General features: G+C 46.5%; 1 protein-coding gene across 1 annotated transcript in view; it reads left to right on the forward strand.

Moving 5' to 3' along the window:
- Positions 1 to 21,391, forward strand: part of LOC309563347 (membrane-spanning 4-domains subfamily A member 4A-like) — a gene marked incomplete at both ends in the record, with an annotated part of 139,636 nt that overhangs the window by 109,115 nt on the left and 9,130 nt on the right. Inside the window, one exon of the mRNA XM_082267740.1 lies at positions 3,750 to 3,869. Coding sequence (XP_082123866.1) covers positions 3,750 to 3,869 — 120 coding nt within the window. The remainder of the gene's footprint in view (positions 1 to 3,749; positions 3,870 to 21,391) is intronic.

A 21,391-nucleotide genomic window follows, 5' to 3' on the forward strand; every position in this document is an offset into this window, starting at 1 on the left:
CTCCTCGGGGTCACTCATAACGACATTATCTTCAACGGGCTCCTCCTCCTCCCAGCCACGCACTACTCCAAAGTGTCCCGAGGGAGTCAAACTAGGCCTTGCAGATTGCCGCATGTCTTCCTCCTCCTCCTCCTCAAACCCTGCAAAAGTTCCCGCAGAATCGTCCTCCTCCTCCTCTTCCACCCCTGGATCCTGCTCGGGCCTCTGGGAGCTAGGCATAATGGGGTCAGGATTTTCAGGATAAAGGGGGCCTTGAGAGGCAAGGAAGTCCTCCTCTTCCTTGCTGCTGCTCTGCCTCCAGTGCCCTGTCCATAATGCCACGCAGAGTGTGCTCCAACAAAAACAGTACCGGTAGGGTGTCACTGATGCATGCGCTGTCCCGGCTGACCATCCTTGTGGCCCCCTCAAATGGCGAGAGGACAGCGCATGCATCCTTAATCAAAAGCCACTGCCGAGGTGAAAAGAAGCCCAGGCGCGCAGAGCCAGTGCTGGTGCCGTACTCGCATAGATATTCATTGAGGGCCCTCTGCTGCGTGTACAGGCGCTGCAGCATAGCCAAGGTGGAGTTCCAGCGGGTGGGCATGTCACAGATGAGGCGGTGTACCGGCAGGTGAAACTCGCGCTGCACTTCGGCCAAACGTGCAGTGGCATTGTACGACCGCCTGAAGTGACTGCACACCCTTCTTGCCATCCTTAGCACATCCTGCATTCCCGGGTACGAGTTCAAAAACCGCTGTACCACGAGATTCAGGACATGCGCCAGGCATGGCACAAGGGTTAACTTTCCCTGACGAAGGGCGGCCAGGAGGTTTGACCCATTATCAGTAACCACCATCCCTGGCTGCAGCTGGCGTGGTGTCAACCACCTCTGGGCCTGTGCCTGCAGAGCCCCAAGAATCTGAGGGGCAGTGTGCTGCCTGTCCCCTAGACACACAAGCTGCAGCACTGCGTGACACCTTTTGGCCTGAGACATAGAATAGCCCTTTGAACGTTTACGTGGTACCTCATCATATTCAAAGGACCATTCTGCAGAGGAGGGTATGGAGGAGGTAGAGGAGGAGGAGCAGCAGGGGGTAGAAGTGATTGATCTACCCGGATCAGCGACACCACCAGCTGTTTGCAGACGTGGGGGCAACACTGGCTGCAGCACCGAGCCCTGGCTACAATCCCTTCCGCTGGCAAGCAGTGTCACCCAGTGAGCAGTGACAGAAATGTACCGTCCCTGCCCATGTTTGCTTGACCAAGTGTCAGCCGTCAAGTGTATCTTACGGCTGACTGACTTGGCCAGGGACGACACTACATTGCCTTCCACATGTTGGTATAGGGATGGCAGGGCCTTATGGGAAAAGTAATGCCGACTTGGCACCTGCCACTGTGGAACTGCACATTTTGCGAAGTCATGGAAGGGAGCAGACTCTACCAGGTTAAATGGTAATAGTTGCAGAGCCAGTAGTTTTGCCAAACTACTGTTTAGACGCTGGGCATGTGGGTGGCGGGGAGTATACATTTTTTTTCGTTCCAGCATGTGTGGAATCGAAATTTGGCGTCTAGATGTTACAGCTGGTGGTGTGCTGGAGGTAGATGTGACACTGCCTGCTATATCATCATCCCTGCCAGTGGAGGCTGCCAACAGGTGACGAGTGACTATAGCAGGGCCAGGAACAGACTGATGTGCAGGTGGAGCAGGTGGAGCAGATGGAGCATGAGGAGGAGCGCGAGGAGAACTAGGAGGCCGACTGACCGATCTTTGGCCCTTTTGTGGGTTCTCTAAATGCTCCTGCCAACAGGCAGAGTGGTGGGTTATCAAATGCCTGTTTAGGCAGCTTGTACCCAGGTGGTTGACATTTTTGCCACGTTTTATACCCTTCTTACAAATCTTGCAGATCGCAACTGTTTTGTCTGCATGGGATGTCTCAAAAAAGGCCCAGCAAGATGAGGTGTGTATAGTGGCCCGGGAGACAAGAGGTGCGGCCTTAGATGGAGCGGGCCGTCTGCTCTCCCCTCTTGCTTGCTCTGCCTCCTCCTCAACCTCAGACCCAACATCTGACTCCATCAAAGACTGAGCATCAGGCCTGGCCCGGGAGACAACAGGTGCGGCCTTAGATGGAGCGGGCCGTCTGCTGTCCCCTCTTGTTTGCTCTGCCTCCTCCTCAAACTCAGACCCAACATCTGACTCCATCAAAGACTGAGCATAAGGCCTGGCCCGGGAGACAACAGGTGCGGCCTTAGATGGAGCGGGCCGTCTGCTCTCCCCTCTTGTTTGCTCTGCCTCCTCCTCAAACTCAGACCCAACATCAGACTCCATAAAGGACTGAGCATCAGGCTGGAGTAGATGGCCGACACTGTGGTCAAACAGCTCAGCTGACTCCTCTGTCATGTCTGAAGTTGGGTCTAAGGGAGGACGTGAGGTGGACATGGACTCATCTGTATTTGTTCTGCCAACTGCAGAAGACTGACCACTTTTCTCTGCCTGGGTCACTGTAGTTGCAGATGATGCCGATGATGAGGGTTTGGTCATATAGTCCACCACCTCCTGTACATACTGTGGACGTATAGCTTGGCCACTGCCGGAGAACAATCCAAATGGTGGCCTGGCTGAGGACTGACCACCACGTCCACCCCTGCCTCTAGACACCCTAGAAGCTGTGCCCCTTTCCGCAGCAGGGCCACGTATGCCTTTTCTTGGTCTACCAGGCATATTTGTCACTGATGCGTTGGCAACTGTGTGCGGTGAAAAACGCACACTGCTATGCGACCCACAGTTGTCGCTGAATACAGCACAGCAGATGTGCTACGTAGCTCGCCTGTGAGGCTCTAGGGAACGAGCGCGCGCCGCTGGAGGGGCGCTCCCGCTCGCTCACGGACCCCTCCCGTGCGTGTGCCCGGCGGACCTGATGTTCCCCGGGCACTCGCGATCGTCCGTTACACCGGGAGAAAGGCAGGCGGCTAATGTAAACAAAGCCGCCTGTCATTCTCCCCTGTGTAAGAACGAAGATCATACGGTTCTGCTATGTAGGACCGTTGATCTCTGTTCTTACACGTCAAGCCACATCCAATCACAGTTAGAAACACGCCCCTAGGGTCACACTTAACCCCTCCCTCTCAAAAAAAGTTAACCCCTTCCCTGCCAGTGTCATTTTTACAGTAACAGTGCATATGTATAGCACTGATTACTGTAGTAATGTCACTGGTACCCCCAAAAGTGTAAAAAAAATGTCAGTCAAGGGTCCGATCTGTCTGCCGCAATGTCGCAGTCCCGCAAAAAAAATTGCAGATCGCCGCCATTACTCGTTAAAAAAAAAAAAATGACTAAAATCTTTCCCTTAGTTAGTAAACGCAATAACTTTTGCGCAAACCAATCAAAATGCGCTTTTTGTGATTTTTTTTACCAAACATATGTAGCATAAAAAAAATTGGCCTAAAATGTTAAAAAAAATTAGATTTTTACATTTTTTGGGGGGGAATTTCATATAAAAAATGTGAAAAATATTGTTATTTTTGCAAAATTTACGCTCTTTTTTTTGTTTATAATGCATGATAAAAAAATCGCACAGGTGATCAAATACCACCAAAAGAAAGCTCTGTTTGTGGGAAAAAAAGGACACCAAATTTGTTTAGGTACAGCGTCGCACGACCGCACAATTGTCCGTTAAAGTCACGCAGTGACGAATCGCAAAATAGGCCCTGGTCAGGAAGGGGGTAAAATCTTCCGGTGCTTAAGTGGTTAACTTGTTTATTTGCATGTACAGGTTGCAGGCCATGTTCTTCGTGGATGTTTCATTCTTACGTATCTGCTGCAGTTCTCTGTTTCCGTTAGTCTTTCTGTGTTTGGTTGTCGGGCTGTCTCAAATCCAACACCACCCACTCAGGTAAGTGCCAGAGAATGCATATCTTTTTAGGTTGGCAGAGCTTTAACACAAAGTCACAGAGGCCTGGTGCAAAAGCAGTGGTGCGTTGTGCATGTGCCACTTATTTTAACCACTGGGTCTCCCATCCCGACTGGGCATCATATGAAGTCCTGTCAGGATGTGCCAATCACGCGGCTGCTAGGGTTGCCACCTCATCCCTTTGTAGCCAGGTGAAGAAATCAATTCTGGCGTGATTAAGGCTGATGTACTATCCCTTTAATATCTGGGCTTCTGTTAAGAGACTGGTGTGTTGGATTGTGGGAAATGTAGTCCCGAAGAGGGTGAAGACTGTGAACGGCACACTGGATTGAACTCTACTCCCAGGGAGCTGTAGGTTCCGTGGGGACTGATGGGAGAGTCTATAAATTAGGGGCGGGGCCAACGGTTTGCTCTCTTGCCTTGGGGACAGCGTGCTATGCGGAAGGAGGAAAAAGAGCTGCTGCAGTGTGCAGGAGAGAGAGGCCGCGGGCCTAGCGGAAGACGCCTTGGAAAGCGGAGGAAGGTGACGGAGTGAGAGAGCAGAGACACGGGAGAGAGGTGGCGGATGTTACCCCGGGGTAACCGGCCTGGTGTGGAGGACTGCTGAACAAGGACACCAACGGATTGGGTGAGAGATATCTGATTACAGCAGACACTGTAACTCACAGATACAGAGCAAGTAAAGGCCTGTGACGCGGTACAGATACAAAGAGAGATTCACTGTGATAGAACGGTTGCCATGGGACTCTGCAATTCTGTTTTAGTGCATGGTAAACCAAAAAGGCCTCAACTGTATACACACAAACCCCTAGACTGTATACATCTTAGACAGAGCCTGGATATCAATATTTCTTTTCTGTTGGATTACAAATATTTCCCTTTCTTATTCTGGATTACAAATATCATTCATGGAATGATTGAGAGTTTCACTTCCGGCAAAGATTAGCAAGGCCTTGCCCAGGAGGAGACTCATATAATCCATAGAAAGGGGGCCCCCTATAGGTGACAGAGTGCACTCTATCAGATTGTATTGCAATATATTATTAAGGCAGCTGAGCTAATTTAAACTGATTACTTTGTTCTTTAATAGCTTAAGGACATTTGTTTATACCTCTTTGGTCACTCTCACACCATTAAAGGAGGAATGATCGATTGAAGTAGCAATTAATATATTATTCCTCATCCAAAGCAGTAATATATTTACATTTGTTTATCTTTTTGAAAATGTAGGATTCTGAGTCTTGCGCTGCCTTTATGATATTGGGGCTTTAAAGACTCAGAATCTCAAGTTGGTTCTCTTTATCTATTTTTCCTGTTGTGTTGAACTCACAATTGTTCAATTTCTTGAATAAGACAGTAAAACTGATCTTTCATTATTAAAACTTTGTTGTTGTCTATTTAATCACTATGTCAGAACCCATAGTGTCAGTTGGGTCAGAAGGGACTCAGGGTCCAGGAAGTGAGGAGGATTTGAACACACTCAGCCACCTCTGTGACGGTCGTGCTGCACCTTTAAACCAGGACCCACATTAATTACACAGGTTCTGTGTCTGATTAAGGTGGTAATTAAACTCACTTAGTGCCTTATGTGCATTATATTAGCCTCAGAACCAGTGTAATTATTATGTACTCTGGTTTAAAGGGATGATGTGGCAACCCCAGCGGCTGCGCCTTGGCACGATTTGTCACCATCCGTGTAGACGGGACATGGCCAATGACTGATCTGAGTACCAGCTCGCTACCGGTACATGTGATCACCGTTATGTACAGTATCTCACAAGATAAACGTATATAGTTCAAATGGTGTCAAGCGCCTGTGGCAGCAACCAGGTGAGGAGTACAAAGACAAGTGTGTTTTGCCTACAGTCATGCATGGTGGTGGAGTGTCATGGTCTGGGGCTTCATGAGTGCTGCCGACACTGGGGAGCTACAGTTCATTGAGGGAACCATGAATGCCAACATGTACTGTGACATACTGAAGCAGAGCATGATCCCCTCCCTTTGGAGACTGGGCCGCAGGGCAGTATTCCAACATGATAACAACCCCAAACACACCTCCAAGATGACCACCGCCTTGCTAAAGAAGATGAGGGTAAAGGCGATGGACTGGCCAAGCATGTCTCCAGACTTAAACCCTATTGAGCATCTGTGGGGCATCCTCAAACAGAAGGTGGAGGAGCGCAAGGTCTCTAACATCCACCAGCTCCGTGATGTCGTCATGGAGGAGTGGAAGAGGACTCCAGTGGCAACCTGTGAAGCTCTGGTGAACTCCATGCCCAAGAGGGTTAAGGCAGTACTGGAAACTAATTGTGGCCACACAAAATTTTGACACTTTGGGCCCAATTTGGACATTTTCAATTAGGGGTGTACTCACCTTTGTTGCCAGCGGTTTAGACATTGATGGCTGTGTGTTGAGTTATTTTGAGAGGACAGCAAATGTACACTGTTATACAAGCTGTACACTCACCACTTTACATTGTAGTGTAGCCCTGTCCCCTGGGGGGTGGCTAAGTACACACACATCCTCCTCACTTCTGTTGCCCTGAGTGTTGTCCAACCCACTTGACACTATCGGTTCTGACATTCTGAATAATTAGACAATACCAGATTGCGGTAAAGAATCAGATTTACTTATCTTTAACTTGAGGTTCGTAAAATGCACAAGCAGTTTCAATAAAACATTAAATACAAGGAGATCAATGATAAAAGAGATCCTGAATCCTCAAACTAGGACTGGATGAGATTCAGCACTCAGGATCTAAAAGAACAATCCAAACATATATATATATATATTATTATAGTATTATATTATTATATAATAGAAGATTAATATATTGGAAATCTGTCAATACAGTACTTTTCGGATGCAATGCGAGAGTGACCACAAATCAATGCTTTGCAGTGATGAAATGTAACCTGAAACTATTACTAACTTATCTCAGTGACTCTAATATACTAAAGTTAGACTATATATATACATCAGAGTGCACTCTGTATCCTATAGGGGGCCCCTTTTACGTTAGATTTACAAGAGTCTCCTGAATAAGCAAGGCCTTGCTAGTCTTCGCCGGCAAAGGTATCCTAAACCAATCCAGGGAAAGTATTTGTAATCCACGGTAAAGGTGATTAGTTAACTTTAATCCACCATAGGAATAACCGTTAACTGTAATCCAAACAGAAAAGGAGGAGAGGGGTTCCCGCACTCCACATCTGGTAGCCAATCCAGAACTGAAAAGGAGGGATAAGGCCTTCTGATCCACCAAGCACTATTCAGCACTGCAGTGTCCTGTGACGACCGTTAGAACTAGTATGGCCTTCTGCTAAACTGCTTTGCAGACCCGCTCTGGCTCATTCTAGTAGTACAGCAAATACTTTAAATCGGATCTCTCTCACTCAATGTGATGACCTCTGTGTTCCGCAGTCCACATCACCAGCGTCCCGCTCTCCTCAGGAGTACTCGCAGCCTCTGCAGGCATCCCTCCGCTCGGTCAACCACCGAGATCCATCCACACACCACTCTCTCTCTCCGGTGTCTGTTTACTAGGCCTCCGGCAGTTTATCCTTCTCTGTGCTCCACAGCAGCTCTTCCCCTTCCTCACAGCACGCTGTCCATGAGGCAAGAGAGTGAATCTTGGTCCCACCCCCCTTTATAAAGACACTCCCAACTGCCCCTGCGAGTCCCAAGGCTCCCTGGGAGAATAGTTCAGTCACACAGACGATCCAAAGTCTTGACTCCTCCCAGAACTACATCTCCCATAATTCAATGAATCATTGCTTTGTAGAAACTTTAATAACAGAACAAACAGTCTGAACAACTTCAGCTGGAACTTGTGACCAGGCTACATCAGCAAAGTGTTATTTCTTCAGTGTTTTCACATGAAAAGATAAAATAAAATATTTACAAAAATGTGACGGGTGTACTCACTTTTGTGAGATACTGTATCACAACAAACACACACCCACCTCCTAGGTTGAACTGGATGTACTGATGTCTTTTTTCAACCTCACAAACTATATAACAGCAGGTCACATGGCAGTTAAACACAATGGATGGCTTCCTTTTAAGCCATCCAATGTGTACAAATGTGTGGCTAGCTGTGACTGGTCAATTTGTTCACATGGTACAGACAGGGCCAATCACAGCCCATCTGTACCATGCGCTTAGCTTTGACCAATCCCAGCTAATTACAACAAAACAGACTGAAAAAATCAGTTTCATTCGGTAAAATGCTTGCTTAGCCCCCGTTCACACTGGGGCGACCTGGTCGCCTGATAGGTCGCCTGGCATAGAGAAGCTATGGACCCGTTCTAATAGGAGCGACACAAGTCGCTCCAACTTAGAAAAAGGGTCCGGAGTTTCTTTGGGGCGACCCGGAGCGACCTGCATTGACTTCAATGTTATGAAGTCCGTGCCGGCCGCACCGAGGTCGCGGTGCGAGCAGCGCACCGCGACCTGTGAGGTCGCCCCGGGAAGTCGGATTGCCCCAGTGTGAACGGGGCCTTATAGCAATGTAATACACTGCTATTAGGAAACATAATATGAAAAAAAAAAGAAAAATCCTAATCACTTTCCCAGAGCAGTACAATGTTGCTATGGTAACATTGTATTGCTCAGGTCACAGTGTGTTAAAATAAATCGTAAAAAAAAAATAAAAATTTGAAATAACAAAAAAATTATAACATTTTTTTTTTCATACTGTTACCAGTCAGTGTCCCTGATCATTGCCACATCAGTTATATGATTAAGCTGTACTGCCCTGGTGAAAGTATGTAAAAAAAATGAATACATATAAAATAAAAAAAATTTACTTTTTTTTTTTTTTTTTTAGTTTTTCATTTTCCAAAAAATCTAATAAAAAAATTACAACTTCAAAAAACCTGCCATGCCTCTTACTAAGTACCTTGAACTGTCTACTTTTCAGAAAGTGGTCATTAGGGGGGTATTTCTACTGTCCTGGCATTTAAGGGCCTCAAGAAATTAGATAGTCAATCACTACATCAGGATTGATCATATTTCAGATACATACCATAGTTTGTGGACTCTATAACTTTCCTATATACTAAATAATACACACTGATTTGGGTTATTTTCTCTGAAATGTAGCAGAATACATTTTGGGCTAAATTTATGTAGAACTATTATTTATTTGCAAAATTTTCGATCAGAAACAAAGAAAAACCGGCCTCTTTTTTTTAAAAATTATACTCTTTATTTCAAGAAAAGTCTTAGTTACAGAGCCAATGATAAACATGTATATACCACCGGCCAACAACTAAACATGAAACATACACAATGTACAACACTGAAATCTGTATATAGTACCCAATGTCCATGAAACTGCCAAGTATTTGAGAGGATTTCAGAAATGGTGGCCTTCAAACAAGAGATCTGATGATCAAAATATATGAACAGGTTTCCTTATATACCAAGCAGTCCATCAAAGGCTAGAACATATTAAAAAAAGAGGGTAAGGTCAATAAGGTGGTCAGGCCAACATCCCGATAATTGGAAATAAGAAGTGCACCCCCTAGTGGGACTTTAGAGGCCTGGAGTACAATAAAACATCATAGTAAGGTCTAACACACTCCTAGTTAGGTGCTAGGCAAGGGAGTAGCAGGTAAAGCATAGTCTGCTCCATCTGCTTATCAGGGGAGCCCTTATTGTTAGGTTTGCCTGTTGCATGTGTCCATGTGTGATTCATCTGGGCTGAGGGAGTGTCCCCACTGTATCCAATAGGGAAGCCAGGTCCCAAGAGGAGGGTGACGGCTGTCTCTCCTCCTGTCTGATGTGAAAGGCGGTCACAGGGAGTTGGCCTAGTGAGCCAATAGTGTGGTGCTGAGCCAGGAGGTCCAGGAAGCTGACAAGTGTTGAGGCAGAAGCAACCTTGGGAAAGACAGTGGCCGTAAGTACCGGGAAGCTTGCCAGGGGTCTGCCCAGGATGGGACCACTCCAGTGGAGTGTCAGTAGACAGGAGTTCAGCACTCACAGCAAGTGAGAAAGGGGGTGCCAAGTTAGACCCTGAAGAGTAACTTAACTTCTTCCGGCCCGCGCTATAGCTGAAAGACGGCTACAGCACGGGCTCTAATTTCTGGGAGACCGTCTTTAAACGGCCTCCCAGTGACAGGCTCCCCGTGCGCTCCCGCACGCTCCCGCGAGCGCGCATCAGGGAAGATCTGTGTAGGCCGTGTCCCTTGGACACAGCCAATCACAGCGGCCATTTACCATGTGATCGGCCCATGCCATGAGAGATGATCTCATATGTAAACATATGAGATCATCTCTCATCGCCAGCTCTCCTTCCTCACACAGAGACTGCAGTGTGAGGAAGAGGAGAGACGATCGGCGGTAAGGGGACACAGAGGAATGTAATCAGGGCACTGATCACCAGTGCCCTGATTACACAAGAGGGGAAAAAAATGCCATAAGTGCCCACAGTGCCCGCCATCAGTGCCCACATTCAGTGCCAATAGTGCTGCCAGTCAGTGCCCATCAGTGCCTGCTCATCTAGGCACTGATGGGCACTGACTAGCAGCACTATGGGCACTGAGTGTGGGCACTGATGGTGTTGCCCATCAGTGCTCATCAGTGCCGCCCATCAGTGCCACCCGTCAGTGTCCATCAGTGCCACCTATCAGTGTCCATCAGTGCCGCCTCTCAGTGCCCATCAGTGCCACCTCTCAGTGCCCAGCAGTGCCACCTATCAGTGCTCATCAGTGCTCATCAGTGCGGCATATTAGTACCTCCTCATCAGTGCCACCTCATCAGTGCCCATAAGTGCCACCTCATCAGTGCCCAAAAGTGCCACCTCATCAGTGCCCATCAGTGCAGCCTATCAGTGCCCATCAGTGCCGCCTCATCAGCGTACATCAGTGAAGGAGAAAAAATGATTTATTTTCAAAATTTACTCACAGAAAATAAGAAACGTTTTTTTTTTTTCAAAATTTTCTGTCTTTGGGTTTTTTATTTCTTACAAAAAAAAAGAAAAGAGATGATTAAATACCACCAAAAGAAAGCTCTATTTGTGTGAAAAAAAAAAGATAAAAATTTCATATGGGTGCAGTGTAGCATGACCGCGCAATTGTCATTCAAAGCGTGAGAGCGCTGAAAGCTGAAAATTGGCCTGGGCAGGAAGGGGGTAAAAGTGCCCAGTAGGCAAGTGGTTAAAAAGGATCATACTTTCTATCTTCACTTCAGTGGCAAGGTGAAGCAGCGGCCTTGCCGCACACATTGAAGCTAGTGTCCTCAGAATAATGCATAGTTCATAGTTGGAGTAACCCACTCATCCCTTCTCCAACCCCAGTTCTAAATACAATACAAAAAAACCCAACATCTCCTGGATTGATTATTGACTGAGCCAAGGACTTCAAATGCATACCTGCCAACTGTCCCGTTTTTCCTGGGACAATCCCGGCAAATAGGAGCCTGTCCCGGGTATTTTACAGTGTCCCTGTTAATCAGGGACAATGTAAATCACAAAAAAAAAAAATATATATATATATTTTTTTTTAATTTTGTGCCACACAGTGTTGCTCTCACCCCAGCTAGGAGTTGTAGTTCTGGCAGCAGGTTGTCTCTCTCTCTGTGCCCGCTCACTCTTCCCGCCTGTCGCAAATTTAACATGTCACCGAAGGCAGGGTGTCAGCATGGTGCACTTTCCAAAATCCACCAGCAGGGGGAGGCAGAGCACCTTCCGACAAGCTGGAGGCCTCACACTCCATTAATTACTACTATTAATAATGTTTTTTTATAGATATAATTTATACACCTGTTAATTGATACATATACAGTGGGTACGGAAAGTATTCAGACCCCCTTAAGTTTTTCACTCTTTGTTATATTGCAGCCATTTGCTAAAATCATTTAAGTTCATTCTTCTTCCTCATGAATGTACACATAGCACCCCATACTGACAGAAAAACACAGAATTGTTGACATTGTTGCAGATTTATTAAAAAAGAAAAACTGAAATATCACATGGCCCTAAGTATTCAGACCCTTTGCTCAGTATTTAGTAGAAGCCCCTTTTTGATCTAATACAGCCAGGAGTCTTTTTGGGAACGATGCAACAAGTCTTTCACACCTGGATTTGGGGATCCTCTGCCATTCCTCCTTGCAGATCCTCTCCTCAGATCCCCTCTTCATCCATTTGGGGTAAATATTCTCTTGTTTTAACAGTATGTGACCCTTGCTTGTCTCTACACCCTCCCCCCCCCCCTATTTCTCCCTCTCCCATATCCATCCATTCTTCCCCTCCCTCCCCCACCCAGGGGAACATGCTGGCATGCTCCCCTGTTATATCTTTTTCACTAGAGCTTCACATACAGCTACTTCCAAAATATAAGATTGTTCCTTTTCATTCGTAAAAACTTTTTGTGTTACTTATGACACTATGTAATTGCGGTTTATTAATACCTTAGTTATTATTGGATCACCGAGAATGTTGATCGGAATGATCCAACTGTTGTACACTTTTCTGATGTGTATTTTGTTCAATAAAGCTTTTTTTGAAAAAAAAAAAAAAAGAATCTATACTGGTATGGACTGGGTAATATATGTTAGGATCTATACTGGTATGGACTGGGTAATGTGTTAGGATCTATACTGGTATGGACTGGGTAATGTGTTAGGATCTATACTGGTATGGAATGGGTAATGTGTTAGGATCTATACTGGTATGGACTGGGTAATGTGTTAGGAAGGAAAGGATGCCACATTGTTTTATGTAAATTAAAATTATCACCCTACAGAGGGCTGAATTCAAAGACAGGTGAATAAAGTGTGAAATGTGCTCAGGTGTGACCATACAAAAAATGTAATATGGAAATATAAATAAAGTGCAAGGTGTAAATAAGTACAATAAAACCTAATTATACCAGATAGTATAATCATACTTATTTACACCTTGCACTTTATTTATATTTACATATTCCATTTTTGTATGGTCACACCTGAGCACATTTCACACTTTAGAATTGCAGGGAATTGTGATGAGAATTTTAAACTTTAGGCAGAAGTAGTGCAGCTGAATGGGAGAATTATTCCAACTCTGCTACTTTGGCCTTAAGTTTTCAATTTCCTGTAATTCTCTCTTTATGAAGTAGACCCTATAATCTGATAAGTAGGCGGAGATTAATTATGCGGAGTGGGCGGAGCTTCGGGGAAGTGGGTGTGGTAAGTAATTGATAGCTGTGCTGCAAAGTGTCCCTGGAAATTTTTTTCAAATGTTGGCAACTATGCAAATGCTATGTGTCTGCTATCAATTGCTAAGGGTAACCCAGGGGAATCCAGAAAGTGCAATTCTCAGCAGTCCTCTGGGAGGGGGGGGGGGGTGTTGAGGGGGGGGGGGGGAGTGCTACAAAAGTATGAATTTTCAAGAAAATTGGAAGAGATATATTAGGTACAAATCTCAAATACCAATTTTCTGATCAAAAATCATTAAAAAGCAGGTTAAGGCTGGTGTAGAGTAAAGCCAACATTGTGCAAGTCACACTATTGTTTACAGTTCTGTACTGCAAAGGCTGCCAGGATGCAGATACCTGTGGCTGAGCATACAAGGAGGTCACCTTCCTTGCTCTTCTTTTATCAAAGGCTAGAAGGTCGCTGACAGCCTACAGATCTGTTTGTCTAGAAATCAAAATCAACAAACACAGGAGTATAGATGATGCTTTGAGCATAATGATAATTGGTGAAGAGAAAAAGAAAATATAAAAAAATTGGGAGGAGGAGAATGGAGGAGAGGGGAAGAAGGGCTCATATAAACTATTTAGCCCACAGCCAGAAGGGGAATGTAACACAAGATCGCAAATACATACAAAGCCATGCTGTAAAAGAGGAAGGAACTGAGAAGACTCCATTCTAACCGATGTCCTGCTGAAGATGAGAACTTTACTCCAATGCAGTGCAGAAGTTTCACAAGTAAAGCCAAGTTTTTTCAAATCTTTATTCCCTGTAGTAGAGGGGAGCTGTCAGATCCTTGAATAGCATGAGGTTGTTGACCCGAGAGAACCATTAACGCAGTCGGTGAGAGAGGACAGTTGTGAGTCGCTGGAGAGGTCTGCCTCTAAGGGGCCAGGATGCATGCTTTTTGGTCACTAGGTGAAATAAAAGTGAGTTATTTTATCCCTTGGACAAAGAAATAAAGAAAGCCAGCACTGGTTCACCTTCAGCCACCTGTCGCCGCCACATCCCTGGACAAAAACTAGAGGAAATGGGTTGTGGGAATGTGTACGTCCACCCACAGATTCACAACAGTGAAGAGGGGTTTGTATGTAGACATAGACCCATCAAAAATTGGGACTTTGTAGGCATTGACATGAGGTAGCAAGAGATAGATAATATAGACAAAACAGTTGCATAAAAATAACATCAACTTTATTGAGATTTACATAATATAATTGTTAAAAGTAGTGTTGAGCGAACACGGACTGTATTATTTGTGTTCGTACCGAATAATTGGATTTTTGTTACTCGAACACGGACCCGAAAACTTTACTGTATGTTCCGGTTTAAAATCCGTGTTCGGTCATTTTATTTCCTGTTTTGTATGTAATGGCGCGCTTTTAATGGCGGGCTTTCAACAGCCAATCAACAAGCGTTTAACTGGTGTGCCTTAAGCCATCCCAGCCATGCCTACTAATGTATTAGTAGCTGTGATTGGCCATCTGAAGCATGTGACCATGTCTTTATAAGTTCGAGAGACCCAGCACGCTGCGTCATTCTGCTGTAGTATAGGGAGAGAGCACACATCATACGTGCTGGCTGCTGATTAGGGACAGACAGTGAAAAATTGTATTGTGTACGAAAAGAATGCAGGGACAGGTCGGAGTGTAGGCAGGGAAAGTTATTTGAGCATTTTAGGGACAGGCTGCAGAGATTAGGCAGGGACAGTCTACATCAATTTTGCTGTGTGGGGGGTGGTGCAGTGAACAAACTTTTTGAGCATTTTAGGGACAGGCTGGAGTGATTAGGCAGGGACAGTCTACATCGATTTTTCTGTGTGGGGGGTGGTGCAGTGAACAAACTTTTTGAGCATTTTAGGGACAGGCTGGAGCGATTAGGCAGGGACAGTCTACATCGATTTTGCTGTGTGGGGGGTGGTGCAGTGAACGATCTTTTTGCCCTCACTTGAGCCCACTGAGGAGGAGGAGGAGGAGGGAGAAAAAAATCTATTTTTATCAGTCAGTTGTGTGCAGCATTCATCAGCTATATTTTACTACAAGTTAAAGGGGAATTCCCCCCCCCCCCTTCATAGCCTGCTTGCTGCACACAACTGACATAAGACACTGCTGTGTTGTTCACATGTGCTATTGAGTGATTTTCAATTTTATACACTTTTTTCTATTCTACTATTCAATATACACCCTTTTGGGTTAAAAAAATTTAATTGTGGCATAGTCTGTACTAATCTATTTAAAAATTACAAACTTAAAGGGGAATTTTCTTTTTTTTTCATAGCCTGCTGCAGAACCTACCGTGACATAAAACATAAGACACTGCTGTGTTCACATGTGCTATTGAAAAATCACCAATTTGATATCATATTTTCTATTCCGCTATTCAATCTACACCCTTTGGGGTAAAAAGAATTAAATTGCGGCATAGTCTGTTTCGGTACGTGTGAGATACACCTTCCAAATTTTTGGGGCGCATCTTCCACCACCGAGGATTGCAGGGTGCTTCAGTTTGCCTCCTGCCTGTTCCGAACTCCTCCTACTCCTCATCCTGCCTTTAGGGTACAAAAAATAGTAATCAGGGCCTAGTCTGGGTCTGTACGTGTGAGATAGATACACCTTTTGATATCATGTTTTCTATTCCGCTATTCAATCTACACCCTTGGGGTAAAAAGAATTAAATTGCGGCATAGTCTGTATCGGTACGTGTGAGATACACCTTTCCAATTTTTGGTGCGCATCTTCCACCGCCGAGGATTACAGGGTGCTTCAGTTTGCCTCCTGTTCCGAACTCCTCCTACTCCTCATCCTGCCTTTAGGGTACAAAAAATAGTAATCGGGGCCTAGTCTAGGTCTGTACGTGTGAGATAGATACACCTTTTGATATCATATTTTCTATTCCGCTATCCAATCTACACCCTTGGTGTAAAAAGAATTAAATTGCGGCATAGTCTGTATCGGTACGTGTGAGATACACCTTTCCAATTTTTGGGGCGCATCTTCCACCGCCGAGGATTGCAGGGTACTTCAGTTTGCCTCCTGTCCTGAACTCCTCCTACTCCTCATCCTGCCTTTAGGGTACAAAAAATTGTAATCGGGGCCTAGTCTGGGTTTGTACGTGTGAGATACACCTTTTGATATCATATTTTCTATTCCGCTATTCAATCTACACCCTTTGGGGTAAAAAGAATTAAATTGCGGCATAGTCTGTATCGGTACGTTTGAGATACACCTTTCCAATTTTTGGAGCGCATCTTCCAACGCCGAGGATTGCAGGGCGCTTCAGTTTGCCTCCTGTTCCGAACTCCTATTCCTCATCCTCATCCTCCCTTTAGGGTAAAAAAAATTGTAATCGGGGCCTAGTCTGGGTTTGTACGTGTGAGATACACCTTTTGATATCATATTTTCTATTCCGCTATTCAATCTACACCCTTTGGGGTAAAAAGAATTAAATTGCGGCATAGTCTGTATCGGTACGTTTGAGATACACCTTTCCAATTTTTGGAGCGCATCTTCCAACGCCGAGGATTGCAGGGCGCTTCAGTTTGCCTCCTGTTCCGAACTCCTATTCCTCATCCTCATCCTCCCTTTAGGGTAAAAAAAAATTGTAATCGGGGCCTAGTCTGTGTTTGTACGTGTGAGATACACCGTTTTATAAAATTTTTCCTATTCCGCTATTCAATATACACCTTTTTGGAGTGTAAAAAATTAAATTACGGCATAGTCTGTATTGGTACGTGTGAGATACACCTTTTAAATTTGTTTGGCGCATCTCCTTTCACCGCCGAGGATTGCAGGGCGCTTCAGTTTGCCTCCTGTTCCGAACTCCTCCTACTCCTCTTCCTCATCCTCATCCTCACTTTAGGGTACAAAAAATTGTAATCTGGGCCTAGTCTGTGTTTGTACGTGTGAGATACACCATTTTATATCCTTTTTTCTATTCCGCTATTCAATATACACCCTTTTGGGTTGAAAAAATTAAATTGCGGTATACTTTGCATATTTGACTGTGAGATACACCCGTTGTATTTGTATACTGTTTTTCTATTCCGCTATTTAATAAACACCCTTTGAGGTAAAAAAAATTAAATTGCGGCATAGTTATCATATTTGACTGTGAGATACACCCGTGCGATACTGTTGTTGTTTTGTTCCGCTATTCAATAAACACCTTTCTAGGGCAAGATCATAAATTACAGAAATATGAGGAGACCGTCAAATAGGGGCCATGGCCTGGGTCGTGGTGCTGCTGGTAGAGCTCCTGTTGCAAGGAGAGGATGTGGTCGATCTGTGCCAGCTACACGCACAAGTGAAACACCTTCCTCAAGTGTGAGTAGGCGACAGAACCTGCAGCAGTATTTGGTAGGGCATCATGCGCCTCTACAAGTGTTGAGGCAAGAACAAGTAGAGGCGATAGTAGATTGGTTTGCTGCTGACAGTGCCTCCAGTTCCTTCACATTGTCTCCCACCCAGTCTACTGCAGAAAGGTCAGAGTTGGCACCTGCAGCCGATGTCCAACCGTCTTTCACCTCACCCCCTTGCAAATCAGGCAAGCAGTCTGAGCCCCAAGTCATGCAGCAGTCTCTTCTTCTTTTTGATGACTCTGTCAGCAGGGTTTCCCAGGGCCATCCACCTAGCCCTGCCCCAGAAGTGGAAGAGATTGAGTGCAGCGATGCCCAACCACTTATTTCTCAAGATGAGTACATGCAAGGACCATCGCAGCACGTCTCCGATGATGACGAAACGCAGGTGCCAACTGCTGCGGCACTCAGAATTGTGGAGACCGACAAGGAGGGCAGGGGTAAAGACTGGGTGGAAGATGATGTGGAGGACGATGAGGTCCTCGACCCCACATGGAATGATGGTCATGCAGGTGACCTGAGTAGTTTGGAGGAAGAGGCGGTGGTCGCACAGAGCCACCAGCACAGAAGAGGGAGCAGGGTGCAGAAGCGGAGCGGCCATGCACTAGACACTACGCCTGCTACTGCCCAACGCAGCAAGGGACCGAGCGCACCAAAGCCAGATCAAAGGAGTTCTCTAGCGTGGAAGTTCTTCAGAAAATGTGCTGATGACAGGACACGAGTGGTTTGCACCCTGTGCAATCGGAGCCTGAAGCGAGGCATAAACCTTCTCAACCTGAGCACAACCTGCATGATCAGGCATCTAAGTGCAAAGCATGAGCTGCAGTGGAGTAGACACCTTCTAAACCAAGAAAGGTCTCTGGCTCCTCCTGCTTCCTCTTCTGCTGCAGTCTCGGCCTCTTCATCCACCTCTGTAGTGATACCAGCACCTGCCACCCCGCAAACAGACGATCTGTCAGCAACACCACCACCTGGGTCACCAACCATCTCCACAATGTCCCGTGGAAGCGTTTAGCTTTCCATCTCCCAAACACTTCAGAGGAAGAGGAAGTACCCCCCTACCCACCCGCGATCCCTGGCCCTGAATGCCAGCATTTCAAAATTCTTGGCCTTTGAAATGCTGTCATTCCGTCTGGTGGAGACGCACAGTTTTAAAAGCCTTATGTTGGTGGCTGTCCCACAGTACGTCGTGCCCAGCCGCCACTACTTTCCAGGCAAGCCATCCCTTCCCTGCACAACCAAGTGGGGGAAAAAATCAGGTGTGCACTGCGCAACGCCATCTGTGGCAAGGTCCACCTAACTACTGATACGTGGACCAGTAAGCACGGTCAGAGGCGTTATATCTCCCTAACGGCACACTGGGTAAATGCAGTGGAGGATGGGCCTGAGGTGGATAGCAATTTGGCGCATGTCCTTCCACCACCAAGGATTGCAGGGCGCTTCAGTTTGCCTCCTGTTCCTAACTCCTCTTACTCCGCTTCCTCATCCTCTACCGCCTCCTCATCCGGTCAGCGTAACACCTTCACCACCAACTTTAGCACAGCCAGGGGTAAACGACAGCAGGCAGTTTTAAAACTTGCCTGTTTGGGGGAGAAACCACACACCGCGCAGGAGTTGTGGAGGAGCATGGAACAGCAGACAAATGAGTGGTTGCTGCCAGCGAGCCTCAAGCCCGGCCTGGTGGTGTGCGATAACGGGCGAAATCTCATATCAGCTCTGGGCCTTGCCGGTTTGACGCACATCCCTTGCCTGGCGCATGTGCTGAATTTGGTGGTGCAGAGGTTCCTTAAAAATTACCCCGATATGTCAGAGCTGCTGTAGAAAGTGCGGGCCGTCTGTGCGCACTTTCGGCGTTCTCACCCTGCTGCTGCTCGCCTGTCATCGCTGCAGCGTAACTTCGGCCTTCCCGCTCACCCCCTCATATGTGACGTGCCCACAAGGTGGAACTCCACCTTGCACATGCTGGAAAGACTGTGCGAGCAGCAGCAGGCCATAGTGGAGTTTCAGCTCCAGCACGCACGCGTGAGTCGCTCTGCGGAACAGCACCACTTCACCACCAATAACTGGGCCTCCATGCGAGACCTGTGTGCCTTGTTGCGCTGTTTTTTTGAGTACTCCACCAACATGGCCAGTGCCGATGACGCCGTTGTCAGCTTAACTATCCCACTTCTATGCCTCCTTTAAAAAACGATTCGGACGATGATGGAAGAGGATGTGGCACAGGATAAGGAGGAGGAGGATGAAGAGGTAACATTTCCAAGGCTTTCAGGGCAGTCATTCGCAAGTGGCTCCGAGGGTGGGTTCCTGCACCCACAGACGCCAGGTACACAATTGTCCAGCAGGGGCACAGTTCTGGAGGATGAGGAGGATGTTCACAGCAGGGTGGCACCCAGGCCAGCTCATGGCCATCACTGGTGCGTGGCTGGGGGGATACAGAGGACACAGATGATACACCTGCCACAGAGGACAGCCTTTCGTTGCCTCTGGGCAACCTGGCACACATGAGCGATTACATGCTGCAGTGTCTCCACAACGACCGCCGAGTTGCCCACATTCTAACTTGTGCTGATTACTGGGTGGCCACGCTGCTGGATCCCCGTTACAAGGACAACGTACCGTCCTTAATTCACTCACTGGAGCGCGATCGCAAGATGCGCGAGTACAAGCGCACGCTGGTAGACGCGATGCTGCTGGCATTCCCACCTGACAGCGGGGCCACAGTGGAAGCACAAGGCCAAGGCAGAGGAGGAGGAGAGGGAGGAGGAAGAGGTCGCCTACGCAACCAGGGCACCACCAGCTCCTCAGAAGGCAGGGTTAGCATGGCCGAAATGTGGAAAAGCTTTGTCAGCACGCCACAACAAACAGCAGCACCAGCAGCTCATATGGAACGTCTTACCAGGAGGCAGCATTTCACCAACATGGTGGAGCAGTATGTGTGCACACGCCTACATGTAGTGAATGACGGGTCTGCCCCCTTCAACTTCTGGGTCTCCAAATTGGGCACATGGCCTGAGCTTGCCCTTTACGCCTTGGAGGTGCTGGCGTGCCCTGCAGCCAGTGTATTATCTGAACGTGTATTTAGCGTTATCACAGACAAGTGCAGCCGCCTGTCCAGAGACAATGTGGACAAGCTCACGTTCATTAAAATGAACCAGGCATGGATCCCACAGGACTTTTCCGTACCTTATGCAGAATAGAGATGGATACCGACCTTACCCAGCCATTGTTATATTTTTGATCTTTCTCACTCTTTTGGGGTGTACCCTAATTTAAAATGACTGAAAAAAAGCAGTGTTGGCTACCTCGTCCCCCTCCACCGCCGCTTCCACCTACACTGCCACATCCACCGCCACCTCAACCTCCCTCCTACTCCATATGGGCCTTGTCCTTCACATATGAAGAAATTTTTCTATTTTTCTGTTTTTCTTTGTTATTTCACATTTGTTTGCAGAGCACTCGCCATGCTCTTAACTACGTTTTGCTGCCATTTTCAGCACTCTAGCCCTTTCCATTTGTGTTTTAGAGCCATTTTAGTGCCTGAAAGTTCGGGTCCCCATTGACTGCAATGGGGTTCAGTGTCCGGGTAAAGTTCAAAAAAAGTCCGGGACACGGACCCGGACTTTTTTTTTCAAGTTCGGCCGAACCCGCCGAACATGGACATCCAGGTGTCCGCTCAACTCTAGTTAAAAGTCAATGATGCAAAAGATTACATCATAACAACATACACATAGTACAATGACAATTTGTTGGTACATATGAAACAAAAATACAGTGTTGAGGGTCACCAGGGTCCTACATGTTTCGCCGACATAGGCTTCTTCAGGGGCCTATGGTAGTAGTGACCTATTTAATGGTTCAGTGATTAAAACTTAAAACATAAATCCATTATCAGCGACAGAGGTCCTGACAAGCAAACCGCCATGGGGATAACCCAACCCAGGTCACAAAATGACAAAGGGCATCATGTCTCCA

The sequence above is a fragment of the Pelophylax lessonae genome (assembly GCF_965119305.1).
Source record: "Pelophylax lessonae genome assembly, chromosome: 9".
NCBI classification, from domain to species: domain Eukaryota; kingdom Metazoa; phylum Chordata; class Amphibia; order Anura; family Ranidae; genus Pelophylax; species Pelophylax lessonae.